Raw genomic sequence first — 15,167 nt, 5'->3', positions numbered from 1 at the left:
CAGCGCAGCACAGCACTCGTCACGAAACGCACTGCCAGGTGCAGGAATCAAAAGAAAAAAAAAGTGGAGAACCAAGGATCCATCTACTGGCTGGCTAATATGCAGAGTGTGCTGCAAGCTGCACCCGCACAGCCCTGTCGGATGCAAGCTAGCTGGGCAGGCGATACGCCGAGCAAGCACACACCCTCACCCACCCACACGAGCAGTCACACACACACTGGAGAAAAAGGGGATCAGCAAGGTGTGTCCGTGTGTCGGTGCTTTTGCAGAGACGAATTGAAGACAGGGGGTGGGGTTGGCTGTTTCTTGATTGCTCTGCTTGACTCGACTCTAGAACACGAGGACGGACTGAGCTACTGTAGTAGTAGTGGAAACTACAACTGGTTCTGCAACAAGTACGGTTGGGGAGTACTGCTACGCTTATTGGTGCTTTGCTTATGTCCATGGTAATGATATTGCAGCTTTATATACCCGGGAAATAAATAGAAAAGCATGAGGTATGATTCGTTCGAACGCTGATAAATGCAAGGCGCCATCGTACGACAGGGACAGACGGTAAGTAGGTAGGTAGGAAGTCAGTAGCTAACGGTCGAAAAAAAGCTACCGAGTAAAACAGTAAAAAAAAGGACATGCATGCATTGGATGAGGAACGTGCTCTCCATGCTCAAGGCAACTACAATGCCCAGTCATCGGGCCCGTTCAAGTCCGCAACAAATGGCTTGTCGATCTGCTTGATGGCATGATCGCCGCAGAGGACGCTGTGGTCGGTAGTGTTAGTAAAAAGAACACAGAATTAGAATAGAGCACTCTTACCAGGCCTCTGCAATCAGCCCGTCCAGTTCCCGCACAATTTCTTCTCGTCGCGCCGCTCCCAATGTCCCCTTGTTTAGCTGCGCTTGTAGGTCGCGGATATATTTCTTCTTGCCACCGGCCCCGTCGAGGACCTCCTTGCCTAGGCAGTCGCTGTGGAAGGCATGCTGGCACGGGAAGACGAAAAATTGCCGGCTGAGCACGGGCAAGGAGCAGAGCCAGCACTTCTCTCCGGGTTCGACAATTGCATATCGCGTGTCCAGCGCTGCAATCTCCGTCCGGATCTGACGCGCTGTGTGTGCCGAGTTATCCATTTCTTGTCGCAATGCATCGATATGCCGCGAGTAATCCTCGAGCGCACTGCAGATCTCGTCCTTAAAGTCGTCAATGACGACAAAGTCTGGGAAGAACGGGATCAGATCCTCAATGCGGAGCAGTTCACATCGGCGAAGGAACTCGATCGCGTCCTTGATGCCCGTCCCAGGCTGGCGGATCTTCTTCTCTGCTACAAGAAGCCAGAGCTTCTTCCGGAGCTTGTCGTTGCCCTCCGGTCGGTCTGCCACAATCGCTGCCAGTTCGATATCTTCATGCTGCAGAGCCAGCTCCACCGCCTGGAGATACTGTCCCATGGCGCTGTAAATGTGGACGCACGATTGCACGCGCTGGTGTTGGATACAAAGACGCAGAGCAAAGTCTGCATCGTACGGTGGCGGAGATGACGACTGTGACTGCAGGTAGGTGAGGAGTCCGGCTTCCGAGGACGAGGGACTCGAGGCGTGGATAGAGATCAGGGTGTTGTGGACCGCCACGGATGGCTTCGGATGGTTGACAATGATGAAGTTCAGGTATCGCACCGCCTGGTTCTGTCCCAGGGGAACGTTTACCGTTTTGTTGTAGTTCAACAATGCAGGAATCAGCTTCTCCGGCTCAAGGTTGGTCTGCCGCATCAAGATGTCGACTAGTCCAGCAGCAGCATGCGTCATGAGAACACTGCTATACTTGTAAAACACATCGGGTTCACTCTGTCGTTGCAGAACATTGAGCGCCTCCGACCACTTCTCCCTCTGAATCCAGTAGGACAGCACATAGTTGTGGTCATTGACCGCCGTGGCAAAGAAAAGCAACTCCTCCTCTCGTCCGTGGCTACTGATGAGATCATACGCAGTCTTCTTGTCCAAGTCGGACCGATATTTGGTGACGAACTCTTGGAACTCAGCTCGGACACTGCCAAGTTCGTCCTTGACTTCTTCCGTGCTCGTTCCCTCCGCCAGTTCTGCTTTGGTGGCGATGTTATCATCAAGCGAGTTCAACTTTGTCATGAACACTTCGACAAGCCAGCTGGCAACCATGATCCGTTGCATAGACGAAGACTTCTTATACGTAGATAGCTGGCCGAGAAGGTACTTCCGCAGCGCATCATGCTCGCCCCGGTTGATCAGAGTCAGACAGACCTCTTCGAAGCCTTTGCTGCTCTTGCCCCAGACCTTGGCCGCCTCCAGATAACGGCCCTTACTGGCGAGGAAGTCTCCTGAGGCGGTGGAAACAGCATCCTTTTGCGCTGTAGTACGGGCATACTGCAAAGCTTCGTCAAACATCTTCTTCTGTAGGAATACCTTCCAAACGTCTCTATCCTCGTCCTCGACTGCGATTTCGAAGATTTCCTGGCTGGTAAACAGCCAGTAGGTGTGCTGCATCGCATCCGTCAAGAGGCCCAAAGCACTCTGTCCCGGTTCCAAAACTGCTTCATCGTAGACAATCTCATCATTCATACGGTTCACAGCAACAACTCTGCCTTCAACAAGGGCTAGAATGTGCCACTGGGACAACGTCATGGCAGTTATTGGATCTTGTATAAGCTTCTTGCCTCCGCGCGCAGATTCACTGGCCGGGAACAACGACCGCGGCAGCATGGTTGAGCTTTCAAATGGCTGAGGGAGTTTCTGCGGCGCATATGGAAGTTGCCCATGATAGATACCCTGCGAACTGAGCCATGCGAACTCATTCTCCGGCTGGCCAGTCGCACTCTGGCCTTCTGGAACAATAGGCGAGATAGCCAGTGCTGATGGTGCCGCGCTAGAAGGATTCTGAGTCTCATGGCGTACAGGCGCCTCGCGTTGGAATAGATCAGCGTAGACGAGACTTCCACCTTCTCTCCCGTACCTTCCCGTACGTCCTGTAAAACACAGCAGCTTGCCATGGGTCGCTATTAGCACCCGTCTGAACTCGGGCTTCGTAGGTATTATCTCCGCCCAAATTCCTGTGACAGGCGATCCTTCCGGTGTCTTGTAGATGGCCTGCGCATATCTCTCCTCACGGCGGTAGAATTCGGTAGATGGTTCAATGTAAGCCTCCCATATCTGGCCGTCCGTCGTGCCCAACAGTATCTCTCTTGTCGAGGCCGTAGGTAAAGAGGGATTCCATGCGACACTTTCTATCGGAACACCTTTCAGTCGCGACAGTGGCTTAGGCTGTCGGGATTGGGTATGGAGGTAGTAGTTCTCGCCAAGGGTAGTGGTGATGATCAGATGGGACGCGGAAGGGTCCAGAAACATGCGACGTATAACGCCTATCTCCGATGACTTTTTGGGGAGGTCGATATCTAAAAATTGCGAGTCAGCATGGCACCGGGAGTGTAGTTAACCCTCCGAGATCTCCGTCAGAAGGTCACGAACCATCAATGTCCTCCGGGGTATCAAGATCTATTCGGAGGATGCGCCCCGTCGACAAAGCCAGAATCAAAACATTATTAGCGACCTGCGCTGCGACAAAGTCTGCAGCCAGTGGAAACTGCAACTGCACATGTCGGACATCGAACATGGACAAACCGGCGTCCGCAGGCTCGGTGAGGTTGCTGGGAGCAACATAACCGCTGGACGTCTCCAGCGCCATGATGCGCCAATTGTAAATAATGGTCCTATTTCATTGCTCGACCGCACAATAAGCTTGAGTGGAGCTGCCCGGACGAGGTATAGCAGCCAGGCGAGCTGGGAGATGGGCGATGATGAAGATGGGGGGAGCTCGCCCGAAGCGGAGCTACTGATACCTTGGCACATATGCCTGAGGCAGACACGCTCTATACCAGATACCGCTTGCGCAGTATCCAATGTATATACTGTTAACCACATATTTAACCAATTGAAAAGAATTGAAATCCTCAGAATTTCGTATTGGTTGGATTATCATCATAAGCATGCTTGAAAACTATCACTACTCTATTAGGTCGCTATGCAATCTACTGAACGCCGATGCAAACCCTCAACCGACAAAGACTGAGCTGAAAGCACAAACATGCAACATGCCCGGGTATCAATCCCCTTGTCCTTCAAAACATACAGTCTGGGCCCGTAGAAAATAATTGAAAGGTAAGCGAAGCCCATGTGGAATCAAACATTCGGATCATCATAACCACCTACACCGTCACATCACAACGCACTCCCGGTCGAGCTTCCGTCCAATCTTCTCCCGAGACTTGTCCTTCAGCTTGTCTCTGACTCGCTCGGAGTCCCTCGTCCGTCGGGGGCTCTTGTCCTTGCGCTCACCGCTAGGAGGACTGAATTTCTCCGTCGGTCCCAGTTCGTTCTCCGTCAACTCATCCATTTCGCCTTCAGAGACTCCATCGTTGGTGAACTTCTCTCGACTGCGTCGCCCAGTGAACCGTGAGAAGGTTGTGCTGATTCTGCTCTCGCTAGCCTGGCTCCCTGCACGACTGCCTGGGTTGCTCCTTGTTTGCCTCGAACTGCGCCGAGAAAATGAGAACGAGGCCCTGCCATCATCATCTCTTGGGGTAAGTCGCGGCGAAGTCGGCGCATATGACAGCATAGAGGTCGGATCAAAAACTTCAGAGAATGCCACACTCTGCTTTCTGCTATTGTGATCCATAGGGGCAGGGTCTGCGCCATCGGGGCCAGTGATTTCGAAACTAGGCCGACCTGAAGCGTATCCCTCCGCGCGAGCACCACTGATATCATCCACAGACAGATTTTGTGGCTTCTGCGCCATGCTGGCGTTCTCCATATCTCGAGAGTCCGTCGATAGCTCAGAAGAAGGCGGTTTATCGAACAGATTGGCTGCCGCAGCATCCTCATTGATAGGTAAGATCTGGTAGAACAAGAGGTACGGCGACTCGTGTTTCAAGGCCTGTTCGATGTCGACTAGTGTTACTCGCTCTTTCGCCAGGTCATCAAACCGCATCCAGTATCTGGAGGCATCAGAAGGGCCTGCCTCTTGGTCCGAACCATGAGAACTGGCTGGAGGCGCACCAGCACTGGTACCCCTGACAATCGATATATAGTGCCCCGAATCGACTGAGGTGCCTCGATGGCAGACCATGGCTTGCAGAGACAACTTGAAGTTTCCGTAGATGGGGCCTTCTTCTTCCATACTGTCATCCTGGATGAAATGGGGCAACCCTATCTCGGTCGGAATGTCTATGAATGTATTGAGGCGTACTGCCTTTCCAGTGGGTGTCATTGAATAGCGTTTGAGACACATGCCAAGGATTGGTCGCTTCGAAGAAAAGTGCGCGGCGACTTGGGCGTCATTTGTCGGGGTGTTGTCCGTATACCATGCTATACTCAGGTCAGCACTTCCTTAACGCGCATGCCAAGTAGAACTTACGTATGAGACTGAAAAACTGCCACGCCGGCATCATGACCTCCTTCCTGTAGGAGCCCCTCCTTTGAGAGCTGATGGTACCGCCCTGAGCATTTTCATCGCCGGGAATAAATCGCTCCTGAACGATGCTGCTCCGTCGGTATGGAGGGGGAGCCGAGTCGACCACTTCCGTCAGCGACGCCACTGGTGTGACATCGTCCAGCGGAGAATGTGACTGGCTCGAAGCTGGCGACAAGGGTGAACCAACCTCAATAGTCTCGACATGTGTCGTACAGCCTTTGGCTATCGAGTCCATTGATTTGGTTGAGCCCACAGTGTAGCGCCGCTCCAGATGCCGCTTGACCTCAATCCTATTATTAAAATATGACTCCAAGCAGTCTTCCAGTGTAACGGTCTCGCCATCAGCTGGCTCAGGTATCGCAACCTCCAGAAGCCTCTCGTTGACAAACTTATGATCGCCTGTTACATCCTCTTTTCCGGTATGGTAGATGTCCATCTTGAGCGTGAGAAGCGGTAATTCCAACTTTTCCGTGATGAAAGTGAACGCTTCGGACGTATCCTGTTGGCGAAGCTTGGCCGCATCTTCCCAGCCGCATTCAGCAAGAGCGTCCTGTAAATGCTTGGTCTTCGACCGAGTAGACAGTCAGCTTAAATACGAACAAGGACACATTCGGGAGGGATACGCACAAGGTCCGTTGTAATCAGCCTCCCCGACCGCAGCATGTTGACCCAGAGTCGCAACAGTACCGACAATTTCCGGCGGGGCTCATCATTGAAAGACTTGTAGAGAATTGCTTCGAAGCAATCCAATCGAGCGAACATGGCAAAGAGTAGTGCATCTAGGTAGCAAGTGACGCCTTCACGATTAACCGCCCCAAGAAGCTTCGTGGTTGGCGTATACCCTCTTATGATCCCCTCGATCGCATCCTCAAGAATCATGAGCATCTCAAATGCCTTGTCTACATCCCCCTTGGCGTGCTCCGACTGCAGTGCATAACTGATATGTTCGGGCCGTAAGCCAGTAATACCGAGCTGTGCGACACGTTGCTCTAAGACCTTGATCTACTTCTTGTCAGCACCAGCGAATTCGCACGTCCCAATTTGTATTCACCTTCTTTTGATCTTCATTGCTATCCCCGGTAGGAAGTTTATCGGATGAGAAAAACCCACGAAAATGGGGGCGCGAAAGGAGGTTCGATGCCTAGATGACGAGGCGCATTAGCATGATCAGACGTCACCCATCGAAACTCCACCATACCTCTTCTTTGGCAGTTTTCTTCTCACGTCTAGTGAGAAACCTGTGGATGCCACTCATCCTCAGCAGCGCATGTGTCCTAACCAGACGACGGGAAAATCAAACGAATGTGCGAAGTGGGCAGTGCGAGATGCATCGATGAGTGGGGGATCTATATAAATCCTTGCTCAGGCTCCAGAATTCCGATGGAGCATGCGAAGAGATCTCTGGTGGAGTCACAACACATATCAGACGGTGATATCACTCAGGATTAATTTTTCCCGATTTTTCTTTTTTTTCTCTCTTCTGACTTTTTGTCGCGATGGATTCCTCGCGATGTCCAATTAGCAAAGCCCGACGTATACTAGGCACTAGGCACCAGGTGCGATCAGTGACATCACATGTAACGGCACAAGATCATAGCTGTAGAACAATGGATAGAAAGGCAAAGAGGGAAGTGTGCTCGAGGCAACTAGGGTATTGCTGATGTGGAAGAAAGAGCCGCCCATCAGAAGACCTTCGCAGCCGATCTCAGCGCATTGACGATAAGCTCGTTGGTGGCGGGGATGACGAAGTTGATCACATGTGGATCCCCGCCTGTGGAGGGCCCTTCCTTATGGCTGCCTGATTTCTTCCCTGCCAGATCCCCCAGGCACCAACAACCCAGGCCAGGTCCCGGACACACCACGTGATGCTGTCCCGAAAGAGTCGATGCTCGCCGGTCCGCGAAACAATTTTTGGGAATCCAGTCTCCGACCAGTCTACAGTAAACCCCCATCCCCTGTGGACCTCAATGGCTGCCAGTGAACCCTCCAGATACCTGGCAAGGTCATTGCCACGGGCCTTTGCGCCCTCTTCGCGCGCTCCGGCCTTCTGCTGGCGTCGCAATGCCTCCGATCAAGCGTCGACGAGATCTCCGTCCGCCGCTATCAATGACCTGGAGTCGACCACTCTATCCACCCCTCTGTCGGAGGACACGGTGAAGTCCTTCAATCCTCTCGAAAGAGCCAGAGCACGCAAGACGCAACTACCTCGGAGTCGGTACGTCACCTCCAAGATTCCAAACCCTAGGCTTCACTGCCCTCCAACAATCATCCACCATCACCACTAACACAAAACACCTAGTTATCAATTCCGCTCGCCCAAATACGACCGTGGTCCTCTTCACCCTCACCGGCCCCCTCCGCCCTCTGATCCCTCCTCTCGACTCTTCGTCCCCGGCCCCTTCTCCCTTCCCCGTGTCGCACAGACCTGGCAATCCACCGTCGCACCGGACCTCCTCACCCTCCTCTACGTCCACAACCCCCCGGGATTCAAGCCTCCGCCGAAGGCTCCCCGTCTCCGTTCATGGGATGACAGCTCCCCGTACCACAAGAACCGATCTCTTCGTGGCCCTCGTGGCGGTGACGTTCTCCGCCTCCTCCGCAAACCGATCACCTTCAACAACATCCCCAAGATCGAGCGCATCACTCTCCACAGTTACGTCAAGCAGGCTGCCCAGTACGACTCGTCATGGTTGCACGTCGCCGGTATGGCCCTGCAGGCCGTGACCAACGTCAAGGTCGAGACCTTCAAGTCCAAGACCAGCGTTGCCCAGTGGCACATCGCCCCCGGTCGTGATACCGTTGCCGCCAAGGCCGAGCTGCGCGGTGAGAACATGCTGCATTTCTTCGGAAAGTTGGTCGATGTTGTCATGCCCAGACTCAAGGATTGGCAGGGTGTGAAGGGTAGCAGTGGTGACAGCAGTGGTAACATCACTTTCGGTCTTGAGCCTGAGGAGATGGCTCTGTTCCCGGAGATTGAGGTGAACTATGATATGTAAGTTTTTCCCCATTGCATTGCCAAGTATGATCAAATCTAATTGATATGGAATAGGTACCCTCCCAAAATGATCCCCGGTTGCCACATCACCATCCACACCAGCGCCAACACCGACAAGGACGCCCGTCTCCTGCTCAGCGCCATGGGTGTTCCCTTCTACGGCAAGCTTGTCAACTGAAGAAGAAGGAAAAAACCATAACATATCATGTGTTAGGAAAGTGACATCTGGCAATCAATAGACGGCCATTGTCTTCTTCTTCTCCCATTACCATCACCTCACTCACACCTCTGTTGATTTGAGCAAACATCTTCCTCCTTGAATATGTAACATGAAAGGATAGTACCTATATCTGTGGTGTTGTTAGTATTATTATTGCTGCTGTTGTTGTTAGAATCATCTATGTAAAATACGCTCTGTTTTTGGTATTATCAAACTTCAAATGCACACATTTCTGATTCCAGGTTATGTCACAAGACATGACAAAAACTCTCAAGACAGGACTGAGAAAATTTTGAGGTGCATGTCGAGGACGTGAGTAATCGTCAAATTAAATAGTCTATCAATTACATATAGATAACATACTACTACAGAGACGACTGTAAATAGAAGATGATGTCTCCCCTCTCCGAGGGAGTAGCAATGCACGAACAAATTCAGCATTGGCCCACAATCGCAGCTTTTTAACGGTCGCTTATTATATGTAAGATATCAATCACGGCACATTGCAGCTCTGTACAAGAATTGAATTGAATTCCATCATGGCTTGTCAACAAGCCATGAGATAGAAAACCAGTAGGGTAAGGGGGGAAAGAGGCCGGCCGTTATATGATTGTGCTTTTGGGTGGCAAAGTGAGAAAGCAAAAAGGCAGATCAAGACAGTATATGTGGTATGAGTGATGCGGAAACATGGAAAAGACAGAAACGCACGCGAATCCAGGGGGTATTCAACTCTCCACACAAATCAATCGATTAAGCATTCGGGAAGAAATTCGTCGTCAATGTATTAGGTATTGTTTCCGGGTGGGAAAAGTCCCGGTTTGATGCTATTTTCATGCAAGAGGACTGGCCAGGAATTGGCACTTGAGAAGTTCGTCGGCACTAGGTCTCTTTTCGTAATCAACTTGGAAGGTCATGTCCAAGAATGCTACGGCTTCGTCGCTCGCGTGTTCGGGAGCGGGAGGTCTGGCTTTCTCTTTGCCAATGGCGTAGATGGCTTGGAGTTGACTGCAGGAGGGGAAGGGATGTGCGCCGGTGAACATTTCGACCACCAGACAGCCCAGACTCCAAATGTCAGCCTTCTTGGTGTGGATCGTCTGTTGGACCACTTCAGGTGCCATCCAGTACACGCTACCCTGCATGGAGACTCGGTGTGCGTGGCCACCTCCGCCACTTGCCCGGGCACCGAGGAGAGTAGAGGCTTCTACCCGTTTAGAGATACCGAAATCGGAGATCTTGATGCCGCCCTTATTATCAACAAGAATGTTGGCACCCTTGATATCACGATGGATGATATCACGGCTGTGGAGATAAGAGAGACCGGCAAGGATTTGCCTCACGAAGTTCTTAATCAGAGGCTCTTGGAACGTATTATACTGCTTAAGCATGGTAGCAATGGACCCTCCTGGAACGTACTCCAAGAAAATGTTCAAGTACTGGTCGTCAGCAGCAGTGCCCAGGTACTGGACAATGTTCGGGTGATGGAACCCTTGCAAAAGTTCAATCTCGTGCTTGAGGGCGGTAACCATGCTATTCTTCCGCTTGTCGAATTCAGTGCCCTTGGTTGCGGACGGGATCTCAACTTGTTTCACAGCCATGAGCTCTCCGGTAATGGCATGAAGGGCGAGGAAGACACTTCCGAAGGAACCTTCACCGATCAGGGATCCCTTCATCCAGTTCTTGGGAGCAAAGTTGTTTCCAGCCAAGAAGTCATTGAGACCATCATCTTCCTCTTCTCCATCTTCTGCTACGAGGATGCTCAAGCGTTCATTGAGTGAGCCTCCATCCGTTGCAGCAACACTTGCGTTCTCATCCACAAGGCTCTGGCGCGACGTTGTGGGGTCATCCGAGCCACTGTCGAAAGAAACATATGATTTGCGATTGGGCTCGATGGGCGATTCTTCCTGAAGAGGCTGAAGGGAGCTGGAAGCAATCGAATCTCTGTACGTAGCGGAAGGAAGGTTGAACTTGGAAACAGAGAGTGGCCGCTGGCCGCGAGCAGTCTGTGGCCCGGCATTAAGCCAGGTATCTGCAATACTGGGGATCGGGGGCGCATCTCTCAGGCTAGACGCATAGCTTGTATTACTGACGACACTCAACCGGCTGGCGGCCCGGCTCAGGCGCTGAGATCGGCGAACAGACATGCGCATGGTCTTTTCGATTTCCTCCCGCTGGTGACTAGGGAAATAGGACGTGATCTCATGGATGATCATCTCGCTTGGAGGACGGGCACCGAAGAAGGACCGCAACTTGCCCACCTGACGCTCCACATTCATGGGTGGTCGCATATCGTGTTCACTAGGTGTCTGGTTGTGTCGGGAAGAAACGGGTGACATGGGCTGTCTGATATTATGCCAGGGCTCGCCAGTCAGCTGCTGGATCTTGAGCTGGTTGCGAACATTTGAACTGCTCAGAGCATTCATATGCGCTAATTGACTTTCATCTACCGCCAGCTGAGAAGCACGACGAAGCTCATCGGGATCGGGTTCCCCAGCGTGGATTTTGCGAAGAATAAGGCGACCCCGCTCGGACCGGTGAGTACTCTCACACACCTCCATGAGCTCCTGGTCTGTCAGTCTTCTACAGTTGGCAGCATTTGGCTCCAGGCCGTCCATCACGTAGAAGCAGTAATTGCGGTATTGGTGTTCCGGGAGCTGTAGTTTCTTCAGCACGCAGAGAACGACCTCATCGGCAGTCTTGCAGTGTTTGATGTCCAGCATCTTAGTTTGTCCCCCTGTGTAGATCACTCTGATAACGGGCGAGTTCATCGGTAATTGACCCATAGTCAAGCCATCCAAACTAGGGTTTTGCCTCAAATGCGATCCAGTTCGTTCGCTGGGCGTTCCTGGCTTTCGGCTGGTCATCGAGCTACCGGAGGACGGATGGCTGAAGTAGCTTTGCCCCTGTTCCATACGCCCCATTTCCATCGGGCTATTAGCGACATACTGCTGAGGACGCAGAGGCGATTCAGGCCGCGAGGACGGCCTGTTAGCGGAATAGTTGAGAGCATTAGTCTCGGCTGCTCGAGACGAGCGGCGAGTTGTGGAAGTCTGCCGGAGATTGGAGGGACGTGATGGGTCCGATGAAGTGTTTGTGTAAGATACGGCTTCCAGCGTAGCCAGTTGATTCTGTCCATTGTAAGTTTCGAGTTAACTTGTAACAGAGGCGTATCCAACATACCAAGTTCCTCGACTTGCCGTTGAGGACCGACTTGTTTCTGAGCTGCTTGATGGCAACGAATATCCGCACACGATCGCCGATTTTTTTGATACCCATCTCCTGCAGGATTTTCTGATCACATTCGATGAGGTTATTACCATTAAAGTTGTTCGCTGGAGCCGATCAGCATTCGTTGCCAGAGTAGTTTGAACTGGATAACGGTGGCGCTTAGTACCTTTGAACAGGGCCTCGTATTGGCCGCAGTTTATGCTGTGAAGCCAGGCAATAACCTGCTTCTCATCCCAAGATCTTGTAACGGTCAGTCTTCTTCTGCATGCTTTGTCGGAGGATTTAAAAGGGCCAAGACTTACCGGACAGCATCAAGCCCGTCATACGCGTCAGAAAAGCTTGACTCGGTAGGACTGGTGAACATCATCCCCTTCTGTGAATCTCCAATCGCGGTGGGCTTCTGCGAGGACCCAGTGTAGTAGGAGGTCGTAGGGGTCTGGGTTGCAGACACACCCAACGGGTTGTAGGTTGCTTTAGCAAGCATGGCTGCGAGATATCCAGAGATCGCGGACGAGGCTTTCCTTGGGTATATATGTATTCCCTGCTATAGCCCTGCTAAATTGGCGGCAAACTCCGGAATAAATAGCGTAAAGGCTGGGCTATCGCCACCTAGTGTGTATAACCTTGACGTCTTCGAAACACCGACTCGGAGGGGAAGCGGGACTCGGCAGAGATGTTGGGGACGTTCAATGCATGGTCCAGAACTGCACCTCTAAGATTGTCGCGTAACTGTCAGTCCTTGAAGCGGCGGCCAACTGAGGACAAAGACCGGGGTTGGGGTTTCCGTGGGGGGGCGCCTGTGGAGGGACAACATGATGACTTACAGTTCAGGCTGAATCGATATCACCGGTGTATCCAACCGAAAGAGGAGAGGGTATGCGGTAGGGTGTCTGTGCTGCTTTCAAAGACCCGATCCTCCTTTGTGCCGCTCTGACCAAGGTCTGGGCTGCACTAGGGGGTTGAAGTTGTCGATCTGACGTTATCGCTGGATGGAGGTCAACCCACCGGGGGGGTGGTTGGAGGGGAAAGAGACAGGCGCTTGAGGCTGATGCTGAGGCTGGGAAGGTGGGTGAAATGCTGTGTGCTGTGTGCTGTCTTGGTAGGAATGGAGGAATGGGTTAGGGCGACCGGAGGGGAAAGTTGTAAGGAGGGGGAGGGATAAGAAGGAAGAAAAGACAGTGTTGGTGGTGGTGATGGTGGTGGTAGTAGTAGTAGATTAGATTGAAAGGCAAAGTTGACAGGACAAGAACCGCCTCCCTTGGTATCTAGTAGCGCGGTCAGTCCGGAGGCTAACTAATGAATGGATTGAAACCTCTTTGCTTACAGACCGAACTGGATCTGACGGAGCCTGTTAGGCCGATCGGTCGGGGACGATGGGCTCCTCCGGCATGCGTCCTTTTAGTTGGAGTCGCGGGTTCATTCTCAAACACGCCGCCGCGGCTGATTTGTCAAGGAGTCGGATCTGAAACAATGAACCCAAGACGCCCCTCCGACTATCCCTTCCCGTCCAAGAGGTTATTCGATTCCCCTTCCTCCCCTCCCCAATTCTTTCTTGCTATTCTTAGGCGGTTGAGCCGTCCTGGTGGGCATGTTCCATGGTTTGTGCCTGGGTGATGCTTGGTTCTTCCCAAGAACCTGGTCCCGGTAGTACTCGGGGAGTTTGTTTATTCTCTTCCCTTTGGGATGATGAAACTAGACTACTTGAGTCACGGGCTAACGCGTTGGGAGGTCTCTCAAAATGAGACAGCTTTCGTGTTCATCGGTTGAGAAACTGCCGGGTTCTGGTTGGTGTTCACGATCCTTCCATTGGGCTCCCACCCGGCAGCCTTTTCTTTAGTGTCAGGCTTCCCATGTACTCTGACCCGATAGTACGGAGTAGATATCTCAATACTCAGATTTACCCCTTCTCACACCACTCACACCATCACTACATATTCTGCGGATTACCGTTGCATTGCAGCAGTCATCTGGATATCCCGTGTCTAGGCCTCTCAAACTCTAATTAGCGCATTCAAACCTTACTCTCTACAGGCTAGTCAGTGGCGTTGCACCCTAATCTGTCTCTGACAGGAATACCATCAACGCTGCGGGCCTGCTTACTGATGATGGAATAATACGGGAGGTGGTCTTCTTAAGCGTCTGACTGGAAGAGTAAACCCATACCAAGTAATGACTGACTCTCTTCCGAGGTGGATCGTACCGTCTGATAGCATCTTCCATCCCTGAAGATTCATTCCTCCCTTATCCGAAGTCTAAGGAAGGACCCATTCAGCCTTGACTAGAGAACTTGGAATCGTGCGGGCTAGCCCGATCTCTGGTCGAGGGCAGTCTCTCCTTAGCCAAGCATGTTGAAAAACTGGTATGAGTAGAGGGAGGAGCTCGCCACTGTACTCCCTAAGAAGAAGCCATAAACAGGGACACTCCAGTAAACCCTAATATGGTACCGAACTTTATACGAAGATATCCCAAGGTACCATATATATTATGTTCTTTGGGTCAGGAAAAGGGTCAGGAAAATAATGTCAATGATGGAGACTACCAGTCAACTATCGTACGGGCATCACGAGGGTTACCACTGGTCAGTAGACTTGTTCCACTCGCAAGTCTAGCTTGAGTCGACAAGCGCTTCAAAGCTCGTTCATTCAAAAGGCATACCCTATATCTACTAGCACGCTCCATTCACGATCCTGAGCTTTTATTTCATGCAGCAAGGTGTGTAAATCGATGTAGATAGATCGTGGCCCCGTTTCGGTACCAAGTTCTGAGGGTTCGGTGGGGTGGGACGGTTCAGCATCTGAACCATCCGGCCATCTGTGTCCCGTCCATTTCCAATTTCGGCTGCTGCGACTCAGGACCGCTCCGCTCTATTCACAATCGGATAGCGGTCGACAGATGAGATGAGTTAAAGATAGCTCAAGGGGCTACGAGGGACAAATCAGCTTTGGGGCTCATTTCAGTTCGATTACCGAGCAGATACCTTGGCGCTCAGGCAGGAACAGCTTCACCTCAACCATCTACTTCTAAGGTACTATTAGTAGTAGTCAATAAGGGAATTACGAGTTACCTGGTATGCTTTGGCGTCCGCTTAAGTTGAAACATTGGCTTTCGACAAGAATAATTGCTAGGGGGAGAAATACTCTGCCCCTTATTCCCCTGGCTAAAGATATAGTAAAGCGTATTATTGCCGATTCTCGCATGTCTAGTACTACCTCCCTCTTTGTAGTACAAGTATGCAACGGATGT

The 15,167-nt window shown here is 51.8% G+C and overlaps 4 protein-coding genes across 4 annotated transcripts; 1 reads left to right on the top strand and 3 right to left on the bottom strand.

The window, feature by feature from the left end:
* Window positions 1-673: 673 nt before the first annotated feature.
* Window positions 674-3,699, bottom strand: AKAW2_70854S (vacuolar protein sorting protein DigA; the record flags this gene model as incomplete). Its single annotated transcript, XM_041683482.1, has 3 exons — window positions 674-758; window positions 814-3,409; window positions 3,483-3,699. 3 exons carry the CDS (start codon window positions 3,697-3,699, stop codon window positions 674-676), a joined length of 2,898 nt encoding a protein of 965 aa, XP_041547738.1.
* A 528-nt stretch (window positions 3,700-4,227) lies between these two features.
* On the bottom strand, window positions 4,228-6,739 carry AKAW2_70853S (ubiquitin C-terminal hydrolase family protein; the record flags this gene model as incomplete). The annotated part of the gene is made up of 5 exons (XM_041683481.1): window positions 4,228-5,378; window positions 5,428-6,049; window positions 6,112-6,486; window positions 6,536-6,625; window positions 6,683-6,739. 5 exons carry the CDS (start codon window positions 6,737-6,739, stop codon window positions 4,228-4,230), a joined length of 2,295 nt encoding a protein of 764 aa, XP_041547737.1.
* Window positions 6,740-7,451: 712 nt separating this feature from the next.
* AKAW2_70852A (mitochondrial 54S ribosomal protein uL5m) lies at window positions 7,452-8,657 on the top strand (the record flags this gene model as incomplete). Its single annotated transcript, XM_041683480.1, has 3 exons — window positions 7,452-7,699; window positions 7,784-8,476; window positions 8,534-8,657. The coding sequence occupies 3 exons, from the start codon at window positions 7,452-7,454 to the stop codon at window positions 8,655-8,657; spliced, it is 1,065 nt and encodes a 354-aa protein (XP_041547736.1).
* An 872-nt stretch (window positions 8,658-9,529) lies between these two features.
* STE11 (STE11 family mitogen-activated protein kinase kinase kinase) lies at window positions 9,530-12,408 on the bottom strand (the record flags this gene model as incomplete). Its single annotated transcript, XM_041683479.1, has 4 exons — window positions 9,530-11,824; window positions 11,877-12,028; window positions 12,091-12,164; window positions 12,227-12,408. 4 exons carry the CDS (start codon window positions 12,406-12,408, stop codon window positions 9,530-9,532), a joined length of 2,703 nt encoding a protein of 900 aa, XP_041547735.1.
* Between the last annotated feature and the right edge of the window lie 2,759 nt (window positions 12,409-15,167).

Source organism: Aspergillus luchuensis, chromosome 7 (genome assembly GCF_016861625.1).
Source record: "Aspergillus luchuensis IFO 4308 DNA, chromosome 7, nearly complete sequence".
Lineage (NCBI taxonomy): Eukaryota > Fungi > Ascomycota > Eurotiomycetes > Eurotiales > Aspergillaceae > Aspergillus > Aspergillus luchuensis.
This window is presented reverse-complemented; position numbering and strand designations above follow the sequence as displayed.